Here is a 16,884-nt window from a genome sequence, read left to right on the forward strand (position 1 = left end):
AGTGGCTTGGCAATCAGAGACACCTTCAATAGCAAAGGTGATATCTGGGGATCCACTACTAATGGGTAATGGCATTCAACCCCTTGTAGCCACAGAGAATGAAGAATTATTTCAGAATCACAGAATCTCAGAGTAGAAAAAGAGCTTACAGGACATTTGGTCCAATTTGTATCTGAACAGGATTTCCTTCTACATCACTGAAAAGAGGTCATTCAGACTCTGCTTGAAGACCTCCAATAAGAAGGACACTACTACACCTAAGACAACCCATTCCACTTTTGGCTAATTCTAATCACATCAAGTCTTCTCCAGGATATATATCTCCAGTTCCATTCTTCATAAGGTAAGAATTAATGGTTCTTCAACATACCGGTTACCTTCCTGTTGTTCTCCAGCTTATTAATGTATTCCTTGAAACATGGCATCCCAAATTGAACACAACACTTAAGATGTAGTCTAACCAGGCCAAAGTACAACAGAATCACTACATCCCCTGTTCTAAATACTATGCCTCTCAAAGCAGCGTAGGACAGTACTGGTTTTTGTTTGGTTTGGTTTGGGGGGGGGGGTTTGCTTTGGTTTTTGGCGCTAAGTCACTATTGACATACCGTTTCCCTTATAACCCATCAAAACTTTCAGATTTTTTTTGCAATAACTTTTGTCTAACTACAACCTCCCATCCCCAAACCAAACTGGTGGAGTTGATTTTTCAGCCACGTATAAAGCTTTATATTTATTCTAATTAAATTAGATCATATTACATTAAGTGCAGTGTCCTAGCCCATTACAATCTTTCTGCATTCTGATTCTGGTGTCCAACATGTTAGCTATCCCTCCCTGCTTCAAGTCATCTACAAATCTGATAAGCCTGCCATCTTTGCCTTCACCCAACTCATTGATTAAAATGCTGAATAGCATAAAAGTGTCTGAGACATTCTTCATAACCACCAGTCTTCAAATCATGGACAAAGCAGAAGGCCATGAAAACTGTTGGTACACCAGAAAATACTGCCCCCCACCCACCAAGTCTCTACCCCCAACTTGGATGGATACAACTTAATAAAAAGAAAATGTCAAAGAAAATGCAAATAGAAGAGAGATTTTCAGAATAAAGAGCCAGGCAATTGTAATGCACACATTTTGTAAGATAATGGAACTAGTCCTGAAAGGGCCTCAGAGGCTGTCTAGATTCCACCCTTCATTTTTGCTTCTAAATTTTGATATATTTTATTTTTACATTACAAACATTTACAGATAATTTTCCCTTCATGAGAGGACTCTTGTTATTGTATAAAATGTTCTCATAATTCTGCTCATTTCACACTGCATTGGTCTATATGAGGCTTTCCATATCTCTTTGAAATCATCTATTTCCTCATTTCTTACAGCACAATAGTACTCCACATTTATAACACAACTTATTCAGCTGTTTGCCATCACAAAAAGAGCTACTATGAATGTTTTTGCTTGTTAAAGACTCTTTCCTTTTTCTCTGATCTCTTTTAGTTATACGCCTAGCAGTACATGTATAGCCAGGTCAAAGGGCATGTACCAATTAGTAATTTTTTTTGTGTATAATTTCAAATTGCTTTCCAAAATGGTTGTCTACTAATAGTGCTTCTATTTTCCCACAGCCCTTCCAACATTTATCACTTTCCCTTCTTGTCATCTTTGCCACCCTGATAGGTATGATCTGGAACATCAGAATTGCTTTAATTAGAACTGATTTGAAAATTGTTTTTCATTTAGCTACATATAGCCTGAATTTCTTCTCTTGAGAACTGTCTGTTCATATCCTTAGACCATTTCTCATTTGGTACATAACCTAGATATAAAAGGTCACATCATAAACAAATTAGAGAAACATGGAAAAAATTACCCTTGAAATCTACAGATAGGAGAAAACTTTATGACCATCAAGGAAAAGAGAGGATCACTGAAGATGAAATAGATAATTTGGATTACATAAAATATAAATTTTTGCATGAATAAATCTAATAAAGCTAAGAATAAAGGAGAAACAATTTACTAGGGGAAAAAATCTTTGCAGCAAGTTTCTCTGGTAAAGGTCTAATTTCCAAGACACATAAGGAAGTGATTCAAATTTATAAGAAAAAGATCTATCTCTTTCATTTTCCAGATATGACAGTGAAGTCCAGGATAAGTGATTTTTTCAAGGTCATTCTGGTCATAAAGATCAAAGGTAAGATGGAAACCCAAGTTCTGCCACTCCAAAGCTACTGTTCCTTCAACGCACCATGTTCATGAAAGCATTCCTAACTATAGACATCCCCCACCTAGAAACCAAGATGAGCCACAAATTTCCTGGGAAAAGCCTAACTTGGAGGGGCAACTAGGTGGTACAGTGGATAGAGCTCCAGCCTAGGAGTCAGGAGGACCTGAGTTCAAATCCAGCATCAGACACTTGACACTAGCTGTGTGACCCTGGGCAAGTCACTTAACCCCAACTGCCTCACCAAAAAAGAAAGAAAAAAAAAGAAAAGCCTAACTTAAGAACCTAGCAATCAAACAAAGTATGAAAATTAAGTAGAAGTTTAAAATTTCACTAAGAAATTAGAGTATTTCAATATCTGCCAAAGAATGACAGGGTCCTAAGATGTAGGGTCAAGCATAATGTATGCTTCAATTCTTCACCTCGTGACCAATTTCAAATAGCTGCAAAATTGTGGTTTGCCTGGCTTGTACACAGTTCATATGTGAAATACATTTTTTTTTACCTTTAACAAGGTCAGAGAGGTTCTACAGCTTGATATGGTATGTAGAGAGTCGGCCTAGGAGTTAAGAGGACTTAGGATCAGGTCACACCTCCGACACATACCACTAGCATGATACTGTTGATTAGCCTCCCAATGTTCCAAGCAACTCTAAGACTATAAATTAGTTTCCACACCCAAAGCCCCCCACCCTAATAAGAGATCTAGATTTTTCTTTTAAAAACAGTGCCAAGAAAGATAATTTCCTTTGACTGAAAACATAGACTCTTCTCATTCTTTTGTATTCCTTCATTCTTCCTCTCATTTCTCCTCTTTCCCTTTTCTCATCTTCTTTCACAACTACCACTAAGTCACGCCCTCAGGAACTTATAAGACCAGAGCTCCAGAGCTGGAAAGGAACTCTGATGTCATCTAGTCTGACCCTTCATTTTGCAGATGAGGAAACTGAAGGTCAGGAAAACTAAAAAATGTGCCTAAGGTCACTCAGAGAGGAAGGGACAGAGCAGGAATCCAACCCATGGGGTCTCCATTGTCCCATGCTGCCTCTACTTACACACACTGTCTCTGTCACTGTCTAACACAAATATTTCCCTGCCTTCCAAATCTCTCCTAGGAAGGCTGGGGTTGGAAGGACAAGGTGATGGGTGCTTTGATTTCTGGTGACCTGAGAAAGGGTCATGAGTTGGGGGAACCTGCAGTCAAAATTGTTGCAAGGTGTAAGGAGCTGATACCTATGGTAAAGAAGGATGGCATCCTAGGGAAGGGGAGGAGGAAAGGTTCAGGTTATCCACAGATGTTCATGATCTATTCATTATGACCCTCAACTAACATCTGCATCTGGAAGCCTGGCTTAAGCAAGCAAAACTCTCACATAAAGCGGATGCCTGCCAATCAGCAGTGGCATGGAAAGCTCAAGACTGAACCACGCTACAAGAAGACCTAATCATTTAATATTCTCTGTTAGAAATAAAGGCCTGCTGGGGAGCAATTTGGAACTATGCCCAAAGCACTATAAAGCTGTGGACACCCTTTGATCCAGCAATACCACTACTAGGTCTGTATCACAGAGATTTTTTTAAAAAGTGGAAGAGGGGAACAACCTATTTATACAAAAATATTTATAGGAGCTCTTTTTGTAGTGACTAAGAATTGGAAATTGAGGGAATGCCCATCAATTGGAGAATAGCTAAACAAGTTGTGGTAATAGGATTGTAAGGTAATATTACTGTGCTATAAGAAATGACAAACGGGATGATTTCAGGAAAAAAAAACTGGAAAGACTTACATGAACTGATTCGAAGTGAAGTGAACAGAACCAGGAGAACATTGTATATGGTAACAGCAATACCATACAATAAAAAACTGTCAATGACTTAGCTATTCTCAGCAATACAATGATCCAAGACAATCCCAAAAGACTCATAATGAAAAATACTACCCCCTTCCAAAGAAAGAACTGATGTCATCTGATTACAGACAGAAGCATACTATTTTTCACTTTCTTCCTTTTTTTGTTTGAGTTTTCTCACACAAAATCACTAATATGGAAATGTTTTACATAACTGCACATGTATAAATTAGATTGTTTGCCATCTCAAGGAGGGGAGAGGGAAGGGAGAGAAGGATATAATTTGAAACTCAAAACTTTTAAAAATGTTAAAAATTGTTTTTACATGTAATTGGGGAGAAATAAGATATTATTTAAAAACATAATTCCCCCACTCACTAAAGGGACTATTGTGGACTTGCTTTGTATAAAATGTAAATATCATGATCTCAACAAAACTCGTCAGTCAGCTCTGGCAAGTTCCCACTGAACCTGTTTTGGGACTTAGTTACACATGGATACGTATGATAGACTGAGCCATCCCATGATTGGTGCCCATGGATGGCTCTTTCTGTATCAGTCTCACCCAGTCCTGCAGATGAGACGCACCAAAATCCTGCTTCTGTTTCTCTTTAGCCACAATTCCCTCTTCTAACGCTCTACTTAAAGGCCAGACTCTAGACTAAGGTGGCATCAGTCCATCGGGAGAATGAGCCACTGCATCTGACTAAAATTAGAGCACAGAAGAGACTTTGTCAACTCTAGCCACCTGAGCCTCAGGATAAGGCAAAGGGAGGCTGGTGTAGTCACTCAGCCATTAAGTATTTATTTAGTGTTTACTATGTGCCAGACAGATTTGAAACCAGGAAAGCCTGAGTTTGAATCCTGCCTTAGGCACTTACTAGCTGTGTAACCCTGGGCAAGCCACTTAACTTCTCTTGAGCCTCAGTCTCCTCATCTGTAAAATAAGGGGGTCAGACCTCTAAGGTCCCTCCCAGCTTTAAATCTCTGATCCTATCAGAGGCCAGTTTGCAGAGGAAACTCATTTATGTCAGGGCCAGCTGAACTGGGAGCCCCACTCCATTCCTTCAGGTCCCACAACCAGAGAATACTGTGCCTTGTCCTTAAAGACTCTGGTGCTCTACTCTGTCAGGTCCAGCTGTGTGGGAGGAGGGAGGTGTGGAGAGGGGGAGGCACACAGCTGGAACACAGCAAGGGAAGCAATAACACCTCTCCTATTTCAGGTAAGAATCAAATGAAAAATGGAAGTCAATATTTGGATTTTCACTTTACAGTCAACTTGGCTAGAACACATCTATTCCAGATACAGTAGTGAGAGGCAGAAAAACTACAAGCTATGTTTCCTCTTCAACATCCCACACCACCCTAAACTGTGGGGTTTTAGATACAGAAGGAAAATCTCCCCTCCCCCACTCACACACTTAAACAGTAGCTCTCATTCCATAAAGAGGGAATTATTTTGTCTCACAATGGAGAAAGCAGCAAGTTTCAGAGTTTGCCCCAGGAAAGCAAGTGCAGCACCCCAACTTCAGGGAAGGAAAACCAGATTCAAGAGCAATCTGAAAGCCCTAGAAAAACAAGGAGAAATTCTATGTAGGGGCAGCTTTCTTGGTCTTTTTAACTGTGGCTTTAATAGCGCTATTCCTGCCAAATTTCCCACCTGATGCAGGGAATCAGGAGCTATTGCTAGAGAAAGAAAATAAAATAATTCCAAGTCCCACCAGTATGCTCAGGTTTAGGTGTTAAGAATCTCAACTCCAGAGGACTGATGGTAAAACCCACTTTCCTCCTCTTAGCAGGGAGGTGGTAGACTACAGGTACACAGTGGGGCAAACACTGCTAATCATGGTCAGTATGTTAGTTTGTTTTGTTTAACTATACTTTTTTGTTATAAGGTAGGGTTCCATTTAGTGGTTGTACAGGAAGAGTGTCAATGTGAAATTACAGGGAAATTTTTCAAACATTAATAAAACAGTGTTTTAAAAGAATTGGTTGGATTTCCCAGGATGGGCCTGCCTGAGATTCACTTTCAACCAAGCCAATAAAAAATTCCCACTCCATTTCTCTCAAGTGCCCATTAAGAAATTCAGAACTAGAAGGAAGTTTAGAGTACATCAAATTCAAGGGCTTCATTTTACAGATGAAGAAACTGAGGCCCAAAGAAGTTAAGAAATTTGCATAGGGTCACTCACAGGGATAGATAATGACAGAGGTAGGGCTCAAACCCAGATCTCCTGACTCCTGACCTGGGCTCTGTCCTTTATTGCCTCATGTTCAGATTCTTGCTTTCATACACTGGAATACCAGAGGTGCTTGACAAATGCCTGCCTGAGGCCTGCAGACAGCGATAACATTCTGTATTAAGGCTAACTCAAAGCCTTGATTAAATGTGAAAGTTCTCAGACCCCTCAGCATAATCACTCTTTCAAAATACAGAGTGTATCACCCTCAGATGACCACAGCTTCACAGGTTCATAGATCTGAGCACTGGAAAAGAACTCAGAGCAGGGTGTGCTGGTAAATGTTCAGGAACTGGCTGGGCAAGACACCCCTTTAAAGTTTATTTGCATTATTAACATTTCTCCATCACTTTCTTAAGTATAAAAAAAAATGACAAAACAATAAACCAAGCCCTGATTTGCAGCATCTGCTGATTTCTAAGGTGTAAACACTCCAACTGAAAATTTGACAATTGGCTCTTATAACCAGCCAACACACCACCCGGCTCAGAGGCCATCTACTCATCAACTCCACTCACTTTACAGTTGAGGAAACTGAGGGCAAGGGGAATTAAGGGAACTGCCCAATGGCACACAGGGAGTCGATGTCAGGTAGGATCTGAGCCCAGGCCCTTGGGCTATAGAGTCAGTATTCTGTCTAGAAGGGCCCCCTCAGGATCCCAGGACACCTCACCTCGAAACCAGAGAATGCAAGCCAAGTGCAACCAAAATGAAAACCAAGAGACTTCCTGCTGATGGCCCACCCTGCGACTCCACCACGACATGAAGGTGAGCTGGAGCCCATGCAGACAGAGTGCAAGCTCCGCACAGCACCACCACGCTGAAGAGGTTGCTGTGGCAATACTATGGCTGGGCTCACGTGTCTATCACCAAGCACCAGTGCAAAGGAGCTCAGCCCCAAGAGTCGGCCAGATGATGCCATAACAGGGACGCACATCAATTAAATTAGGTAACAAATCAACTGTCACCACACACAGCCTGTCCCCCAAATCTCCACACACACACACACACACACACACACATAAAATACCACACTTTTAAGATAAAGGACTTCTGCTTTCAAGATGTCTGGGACTACCCCACTGCCCCACAGATCATCAAGGAGGAATTAAGTAAAAAGGAAGCCCCTGACACCTAAGACATGCTTAATAAAGGCTTGTTGCCTGACTAAATTAATCCCTTAAAACCTCTTACTTTATTAAATTAGTTCCCATAGTATTGCAACCTGTTGGGAGGGCAGTCAGAAATATAGCAACAGCTGCCAGTCCAAATGTACACTGAAACAATGATAACAATGATAACTAGCATTTATAAAGTCCTTGAAAGGTCTGAAAAGCACTTAACATGTAATCTAATTTTAACTCATCTGATCTTTACAACAACCCTGTGAGGTAGGTGCTATTATTTTCCCCATTTTACAGATAAGGAAAATGAAGGCCCAGAAAAGTTAAGTGAGCTGCCCAGGGTCACAAAGCTAGTTAAGTATGAGAGAAAATTTGCACTCAGGCCTTCCTAACTTCATGTCCAGCACTCTCTCCGCCGTACCACCTGAGGAGGATGGAGATCCCTCATGGTCAAGCTCCACTTCCTACTGAGGGTAAGGACTCACAATCTTTCACTGTGGACTATAATAAGAAAATTGAGAAATGTGTCTCTTTAGAAGAGAAGTACAGTGGAAAGCACGCTTGATTGGAGACCAAATGATTGGGTTCAAATGTCAGCTCTGCCTGTGTGACCTTGGGCAAGTCACTTAACCTGGGAGGGTAGGAATAAGGATCCTAGCTCTTAGAGGTGGAAGGGAACTCAGAGGCCATCCAACACCCATAGTTTACAGATGAAGAAACTGAGGCTCACAGAGGTTAAGTGGCTTGCCCAAAGTCACACAAGTAGTTGCTATCAGAGGTGGAATCTGAGCCCAGATCACTGTGCTCTTGCCACTGCATCTCAACATCACATGACAACCTCTAAAATCCCTTCCAGCTTTTAACCTACAATTCTGCAATCGTACCTACATGATGACAGGGCAGTCACTTAAGTTCTCTTTGCCTCAGTTTCTTCATCTTTAAAACACTGGCCAGTTGGACTAGATGACCTCTAAGGTCTTCCTGGCCATAAACCCATCATCTTACATTTCACTGCTTTGTTCAATTAAGTGAAATCCATTAACATAAGTTTTCTCAAAGAAAAAGTGAATTGGCACTACACCTCAGGAAGCAAAACATATTTTCCTTTCGTCTGAAAAAGGTTCATTGACCCAAATTTCCCACTGCCTGCCACCCAGGGTTCTGAGACTGTTTTCAGTTTCTTGCATTAGGTTGGGGTGTCCAAACTGACCTTCTAGCCTCCACCATGAGCTGCTGTTCCTGATGAGAAGCATCAAATAAAATACTAATGTATCTCCACTAACGGACAAAGAAAAGCATTCAGCAAGGTGAGTTTCCTCCTCTGTGTGACTCAGGCCACATTCCTAAACAGCAAAGAGCCTGGAAGCTGTCTAGCCAAAGCCAGTGGGAAGTGAGGGACTTATTCCAAGATCCCATCTGACCAGCCTTCTGGGCAGATACTCACAGAATCCTTCGATCTTGTCAGCCGTCTTGCTCCAGGCCACCTGCCTGGTCTCTGTGATGACCTGGACCGTCCTCCTCTCAGGGTTAGACTTTTTGAGGCTAAACAGAGTCATGACAGTTCCTAGTTCCAGGGTCCGCTTGATCTGACTCTTCTCGTATTCAGGAAGTGTGTCTAAGCTGATCTTGGCGGTCATTTTAAATAAAATTCTTCAAAAGACGGGCAAAATGAGGAAAAACGGAAACCTGGCTACTTCTCTGATGGGCTAGAAAAAGAAGAGGGAAAACAGTAATTGGTCTATGACTTGTCTTATATAACCCTATATTCTGTAACTTTTCTCAATTCAGTTAATGGGACAAGATGAGTTACCCCCATGTCTCACACTCACACCTGATTATATCCAATTTACCTTGGATAGAGCTTGTCTGGACATAGTTGTTTGCATGTCGTCCCCCCCCCCCATTAGACTATAAGAACAGAAACTTATCTTTTGTCTTTGTTTGTATCCCCAGGGCTGAGGTGGCACTAAATAAACACTCCTTGACTGACGACAGCCCTCTCTGATAGGGGAGGTTTCCAGGGTTCAAATACTCAGCAGAGTAACTAAGAGTAACCACTAACACAGATGGTAGTAATACAATACAGCGTAGGCTGGTTGGAGCAGTATCAGTCCTCAACGAAAGAAAGATCATCTCCTAACTTTGAATAAGCCAAGCAACCCCCTTAACTACAAAACATTATAATCCTGCCACTTCTTAGGACAACTGTATGTTTGTTGCTAAGGTAGAGGGACTATTTCCATCATTTTACATTTGTACAATGTGAGCATCTTGAGCATAGAGGCCATTTTCCTTTTTGTTTTTTCATCCCCAATCTCCAGCACTGTGGCATACAGTAAGTGTTTAATCAATGCTTACTGATCAGATAAAAGAAAATGCTTCAAAAGCCTTCTCTACGGAGATTAGGCTACTTAAAGCACTTGCCTACAGGAAGAGTGGTGCTGGTCTCAGAGAGAACTGACATTTCATTATCACAAACATGCAGAATACGCTTGGGAACTGACACAGGCAACAAGCCATCGCCATGGGAATTTCTCCTTTATTAATATGTCTTAATTTTAATTGTGAGAAGCAGCTTGACAGTGAAAAGAGAGCTGGCCTCAGAGTCAGCAAGATCTGCCTCGGCTACATCCTGGCTTTGTGGCCTCTGGGCAGTCACTTAACCTCTTAGTGAGCCCAGGCAAGTCTCTCTGAGTGTAAAAGTTATGGAAGAATTGCCTATCTATATTTTTTGTTTTGTTTTTGTTTTTTTAGTGAGGCAATCGGGGCTAAGTGACTTGCCCAGGGTCACACAGCTAGTAAGTGGCAAGTGTCTGAGGCTGGATTTGAACTCAGGTCCTCCTGACTCCAAGGCAGGAGCTCTATCAACTGTGTCATCTAGCTAGCTGCCCCTGCCCATCTGTATTGGTAGAGAGAGTGTTCTCTGGGAGTTCCTATACCCACAAAATCATTTGACCCACCAGAACCAGTAAGCAGCCTCACCAAAGACCAGCTCAGTTTCAAAGTTTTAAACATACTCTTCCTCCTCAAATCACTGTGTCGGTGTGTAGCTGTTAACCTGGGGTGTCTCCCCAGTGGAACATGAGTTCCTTGGGGACAAGAGCAGTTTTCCTATTTTGCCTTTGTATCTTCAACAACTAGCCCAGTGCCTGAGCCGTTATGGCAGCCAGTAAGTGTTGGCTGGTTGACTGGTGGATTGACTGATTGCATTGGCTGCTTATTTTTCCTTTGAACAATTTTTTCAGGCCTCAAAGAAGTTACCATAGTGACTAGGACTAGCCTCGAAGCCAAGAAGACCGGAGTTCAAATCCTACCACTAACACACTTGACAGAGAATAAGTCACTTAAACTCTCAGTGTTCTAGAGAAAGCGGTGACCTGATTTTGGAGAGGGAATCCCCTCGCCTGGGAGTTCCCTGTACCAATGAAATCACAAGTCCAGTGTCTGGAGTTCCCTATGTCAATTAAATCACAAATTCAGTCCCTAATTTTCTCCTTCAGCATACCGAAATGGCTGTGGAGCCAAATCTAACCCATTTCCTTCCTCAAGCAAATTGTTCAATTTTCAGTGTGAACGTTAACACCTCAGAAATCGGCCACAAAGAAGGGCTCCATTTAGTGTTTTGCTAATTGTCTATACCTGAAAAAGTATTCATAATACAGATTAAATTTCAAAGTGTGCATGTATACATCCACCCACGCCCCAACCCAGCTGTTAAACATTTACCAGAATACCCCTGTCTGCAATCACTGATTTAACCCCATCTGTGTTCACTCTGTTCATTTCCAAATAGGAGAGACAGGAGAGAAAGAAGGCAGAGAAACAGAAATATGCAACTATAAAAGGAGGGGGGAGTAAAAATCTATCACAAGAAAACAACAAATATGGACTGGAGAGGAAACAGGACAAGAAGTGGGGAGCAAAGGGGGCCCAATCCTATGTTATAGTAAAGAATCCAAATGGTAAAAAAAAAAAAAAAAGAGAGAGTGAGAGATGCACCTGTCATAGCCTGTAAGGAAGCCATTGGGTGCCAAGGATGAGCATTCCCAGGACATAAAAGAAGTAGTTCTGAGTGTTATGGAAATTTAGGGATCAACCTCAAAGCCACAGCCTAGTTGTATTAATTAGTTAATTTAGTTTAATTAAATTGAATCTCCCTGACATGTAGCCCTTTCATTCATTTTTTAAGCATTGACTATCCTGGTTCCCATTCTGGCACCTGATCATAGTATTGCTCCATGTTGAATGTTTCTCTTCCCATTGGAAAGAAAAGTTCAGTGGGAGCAAGAACCACATCACACAATTAGCCTGAGCCACCACTACGTTGCTTACACGGAAAGCACACAATTACTACTTATTAACTCAAATGCTCCCTTCCTTCCACTTCACTAGGTTTCCAGTCACTGACAGCGGTGCGGCCTCAGAAGAAAACCCCTGATAAAAGCCTAGAGAGAATAACCTCAGACCAATCTGTAAGGGGCATAGAACAAAATGATTTGGGGGAGGGAGGGGAACTTCGCTGCTAATTCATTTAGGTTCTTGTTAATAAATGCTAAGAGTTTATATAATATTTTACTCCTTGTTTTGTATGTGGCTTTTGTTCCCGGTCGTTTGGCCAATACCCTTATTATGCGGTCTTTTTTTTTTTAAAGGAAAAAGAAAAAAAAAACAGCCTTTGATAAGTGAGGTCAGTTAGGCCTCTCTCAACAGAGGAACTAATTCTGCCCAACAACAAAAACGTCTCTCCACCACAAGAGACAGAGAAGGCTCTGGTCAGAGTTTGAGTCATGAGACTACAGAATGATTTCACCCTCCTACACATAGAGGATGGGAGATCTGTCAAGGTATGTCTCTGGTGATGACAGGCCAAGGGGAATAAGTTTAACGGTAGCCAGAAGGAGCCTAGATAAAACATTCCAAAGGTTTCCTCTATGTCATCATAACCAAGATAATTAACCTCTCTGAGCTTCAGTTTTTTTCATCTATAAAATGGGGATAATAATACACACACATAGGATCAATCTTACAGAATTCTTATAAAGTTCTGACACCCAGAGTTAAGATTATATGGATACCAGGCCTATTAACCTGGGGTCCATCAATTTGGTTAAGTATTTTGAAGACTATATTTCAATATAACTGGTTTCCTTTGAAATCCCATTTATATTTATTTTATACTCTTAAAAAACTATTCTGAGAAAGGGGTCCATGACACACGAAAAAGAATGTTAAGTATCACTAGTCTTGTCCAACTACTTCATTTTACAGATGAGGAAACCGAAAACCAGGGACCACAAGTAGTACTTCACCAGAGGTTACTCAGGTTTTGTCAGAGATGGAATTTGAACCCAGGTCCTCTGACTCCAGGAGGAGTGTTCTAGCCCATGACCCATACTAACCAGAAGAGCTAATGTGTATAAAGCACTATTTAAATACCAATTGTTATTTTTATTGTTACTATCAGTTAATAGGGCGAATTTGCTATTTTAAAAATGACAGATTTCTATTATTTTCTAATGATAGATAGATAAGAGATGAAGCAGAGCAAGTAGTGCAAAAGCTGTAATCCTGGTGCACTTCCTCTGATTCCTTCCTGCCCTCTCTGATCATCAGATCATCATCACCACCAAAGCCCTGACTCCAGCAAGAGCTGTGCTAGGGCAAAGGGGCAAAGACAGTAGACTCCACGTTGGCCTACTGATTCTCTACAGCCAAGTTCAAACAAACAGATCACTACCTTCTCTGCAATTTATAATTGCCCAGAGCACAGAGAGTTTAAGTGATTTGCCCAATGTCACACAGCCAGTATGTGTCGGAGGCAGGCAGAAAACAAAAATACCTAATATAAAAACTCCTTTCAAACAAGTCAGACAGAAATTGGCAGATAAGGTTCAGATCACCTCAGAATCCCTCTAATTCTTTAATGATACTCACAGTCTGGTCTGATGGCAAACTAAACCATTATTTGGTAAGGAACCAGCAGGCCTTCTCCCTCTATCTTTTGCAGGAAAGTCAGCCCAGACACCATCCAGAGCACCAAAATCTGTAGGTACTCAGTATTACCTCTTGTTTTGGAGTCTACATTAGATTCCTCCCCAACAAACAAGCAATTAACTGTCACCTATTGTTCAGAGATAGTCAGAAAATCAGGCTGAGGTTCTATTCCCACTGACTCTTTTGTTAAGCAAGATTTTCTTTCAGGTTCCAAAGTAATAACCATCTTCAAAAAGTTTTAGTCTTTTTAAAAATAGGGCAAATTTGAATTTGCAACATCTTTTTGTTCTCTACAAAAAAAAATTGTCACATGACAATGTTGTTGTTGTTCATTCATTCAGTCATGTTGGATTCTTCATGATCCCATGGCCCATAGCACAATCGGCCCTCCTACACTCCACTATCTCCTGAAGTCTATCTAAGCTCATTGTTCATTGCTTCCATATAATAATATGTAGTAGCAAAGCTGGTAATGGCCCAAGTGGAAGATTAGACTATACTCTTGAAACAATAATAATAACAGCAACTCACAGAATGGTATAGTGGAAAGTGCCAGATTTGAAGTCAAAGGACTCGGATTCAAATGCTGTTGTAATACTTACTACCAATGAAACCTTGGACAATTCACTTCATCTGGGCCTATTTTCTCATGTGTAAAATGAAGGGGTTGGTCCCTTCCACTTTTAAATCCCAGGATCCTAATACTTAAAGCATTGGTTCTGAACCTTTTCCATGCCATGGATCCCTTTGGCAGTCTAGTGAAACCCAGGGACTCCTTCTCAGAAAAATGTCCTTAAGTGCATAAAATAGAATACATAGGATTATAAGGGAAACTAATTCTACTGAAATAGTTATCAAAAATTTTTTAAACAAATTCACAGATGTCAGGTTAACAACCACTGGCTTCAAGTACATAAAGCACTTTCCTCCCAATCCCATTGAGGGACATAGTAAAAAAATAGTTTGAAGGACAAAGAAGATGGGACTTGGAATCAAATATGGGACCTGGCTTCATATTCCACTTCTGCCATTTACTACCTGAGAGACCCTAAGTATGTGTCTTTTTTTAAAATTTATTTATTTTTGTTACATTTTAAGTTAGGAACTTAATCCCACCCCACACTAGAGAAAGCTACCATTTGATGCATTTTATAAATACATGTAAAGCCATACTATGCATACTTCTATTTATCAGTTCCTTCACTGAAGGTGAATAGCATCTTCCTTCATAGGTCCTTTATAGTTGTTTTTGAGTATTTATAGTACTCAGAATAACTTGGTTGTTCACAATTATTCTTTGAACAATATTACTGTTACTGTATACAACATTCTCTTGGTTCTGCTCACTTCACTCTTCATCATTTCATGGAAGTCTTTCCTTGTTTTTCTAAAATGAACCATCTCATTATTTCTTACAGCATGGTAGTACAGTATTCCATCACAATCATATACTACAACTTGTTCAGCCATTCCTTGATTGATGGACATCTCCTCAATTTCCAGTTCTTTGCCACCACAAACAGAACTGATATAAACATTTTAGAACAGAAAGGTTCTTTTCTTCTTTCCCTGATTACCTTGGGAAACAGGCCTAATAACAGTATTGCTGGGTCAAAGGGTATGCTCCTGAATATTTCTCTTCCCTTCTTTGGGGCTCAGTCTTCTCAACTGAAAATGACAGGATTGAACTAGATGACCTCTTGGCCCTCCCAGCTCTGTATTGATGATTCTACAATTCTCATTTTGTAAATGAGGAAACTGAAAAGCAGAAGAGTTACATGTCTTAAGGTCATATAGCTTTGGAGGGGCCAGAATCCAGACAAGTCTGACTTGTAGTCCCACGCTGGATCTCCACTACTCTCTGCTGCCTCTCATCTTCTAAATAAATCCTACAGATATGAAACACAAGGAGCTCTCCTGCATATAAATGGAAGAAACAGTGGGATTTTCTAGTTGTTTAATACTCCTTTTGAAGTATTTTTCCTCTCCCAGAATGTAGTTATGCAAGTCACATGATAAAATCCTCAGGGGGCAAAGAAAATATCTATTTCTAAAACCTAAAACCTAAATCTAGACATCTCTGAGCATTAATGTGTTAGAACCTATTTACACATATTTCTTGATCTCTCACCCCACCCTCACTGAAAACTGTTGTAAACATTTTGGAGAACAATACGTAGTAGGACTCCCAACAATTCCATTGCTTGGAATCTCCCCCACCCCAAGAATAACTGAATGGACCTAGCTGCACAAAAATGGTCAGATCTATTTGAAATAACAAAAAAAAATTTTAACAACTTCTCTAAAACTTGAAGAATAAATAGGACTGAATCAATTATGGTATATTGATATAACAAAGCATTACACTCAAAATGATCTGTGATAGCAGCAATTTAGATGTTGCCTCCCATGACGCAGATTACAACCCATCCATGGCTTCCCCATCCTATACAACTCTTGTCCATGACCTCCCATAATTTCACCAGAGAGCATCCATCCAAAGTGCCAGAGGCCTTAACAGAATATTATTCTGCTATCAAAAATTATGAATATGAATCATATAAGGACATACGGAAAGAACTCTCGGAAAAGATGCAAACTGGAATTAGCAGAGCCAAATCTTTAGGTATATTGACCAGAGACAGCTAGTGGCATGGTGAATAGCCAGGAAGGCCTGTGTCAAAATCTAGTCCTAGGTACTTACTAGCTGTGAGACCATGGGCACCTCACTAACCTCTGCCTCCTTTTCCCCAGCTGTGAAATGGGGATAATAATAGCACCACTTCAAAGGAGATCAAGTGAGATAATACTTAAAACAAGTGTAGCACAGAGCCTGACACATAATAGTCGATATGTAAATGCTTATTCCCTTCTCCCCTCCCCCCATTGGCAAGTGACAAGCAGAGGAGACAGCGACAGGCCTGAAGGAGTCCTTGGAGCAAAAGCAGTTTCCTCCCTTGTTTATTAATTTGATTACACCTTGTTAAAGATTCTATGTAAGACTGTACCATTTTGTGTTTATTCATTTGCTTATAATATCAAGAGAGAAAAAAAAACTTTTACAGAGATTTCAGGACAGAGTTATTATGAAGGGGTGTTTTTTAGTATAGAAACTTAAGTCCTCTGGTCTAACTATTCTTCACAGACACAGAAGAGCGAGAAGATTTGTCCACACCAGCTCCTGCTCAAACTACTCCGGGAGGCAGCCCCAGACTCTACAGGCTGTACTTTGCATTCCCTCCTCGTCCTCGATTTTGCAACTAAACTTTGTATCTCCCGAATGCCACACACAGTACCGCTTGCACCAAATATTATTTGTTAAACTGAATTATTTCATAGTCCAGAACTCATATGACACTGCAAAAATACCCTTGTGAGACAGAGAAGTGCCCATGTATATAAATAAACTTGAAGGAGAGGAGGACTCAGTACAGACAGATGCC

At 40.7% G+C, this 16,884-nt stretch overlaps 1 protein-coding gene across 2 annotated transcripts in view; it reads right to left on the bottom strand.

Annotated features, from left to right (window-relative positions):
• The window catches only part of PLCG2 (phospholipase C gamma 2), a 163,016-nt gene that overhangs the window by 144,989 nt on the left and 1,143 nt on the right, over positions 1-16,884 (bottom strand). Inside the window, exon 2 of one of the 2 annotated variants that reach the window (XM_020992634.2) lies at positions 8,892-9,153. The exons of the other annotated variant lie outside the window; for it this stretch is intronic. Coding sequence (XP_020848293.1) covers positions 8,892-9,084 — 193 coding nt within the window. The 5' untranslated portion in view covers positions 9,085-9,153. The remainder of the gene's footprint in view (positions 1-8,891; positions 9,154-16,884) is intronic. 2 annotated transcript variants of the gene reach the window in all.

The sequence above is a fragment of the Phascolarctos cinereus genome, unplaced genomic scaffold, assembly GCF_003287225.1.
Source record: "Phascolarctos cinereus isolate Bilbo 61053 unplaced genomic scaffold, phaCin_HiC Scaffold_2;HRSCAF=192, whole genome shotgun sequence".
Taxonomy (NCBI): domain Eukaryota; kingdom Metazoa; phylum Chordata; class Mammalia; order Diprotodontia; family Phascolarctidae; genus Phascolarctos; species Phascolarctos cinereus.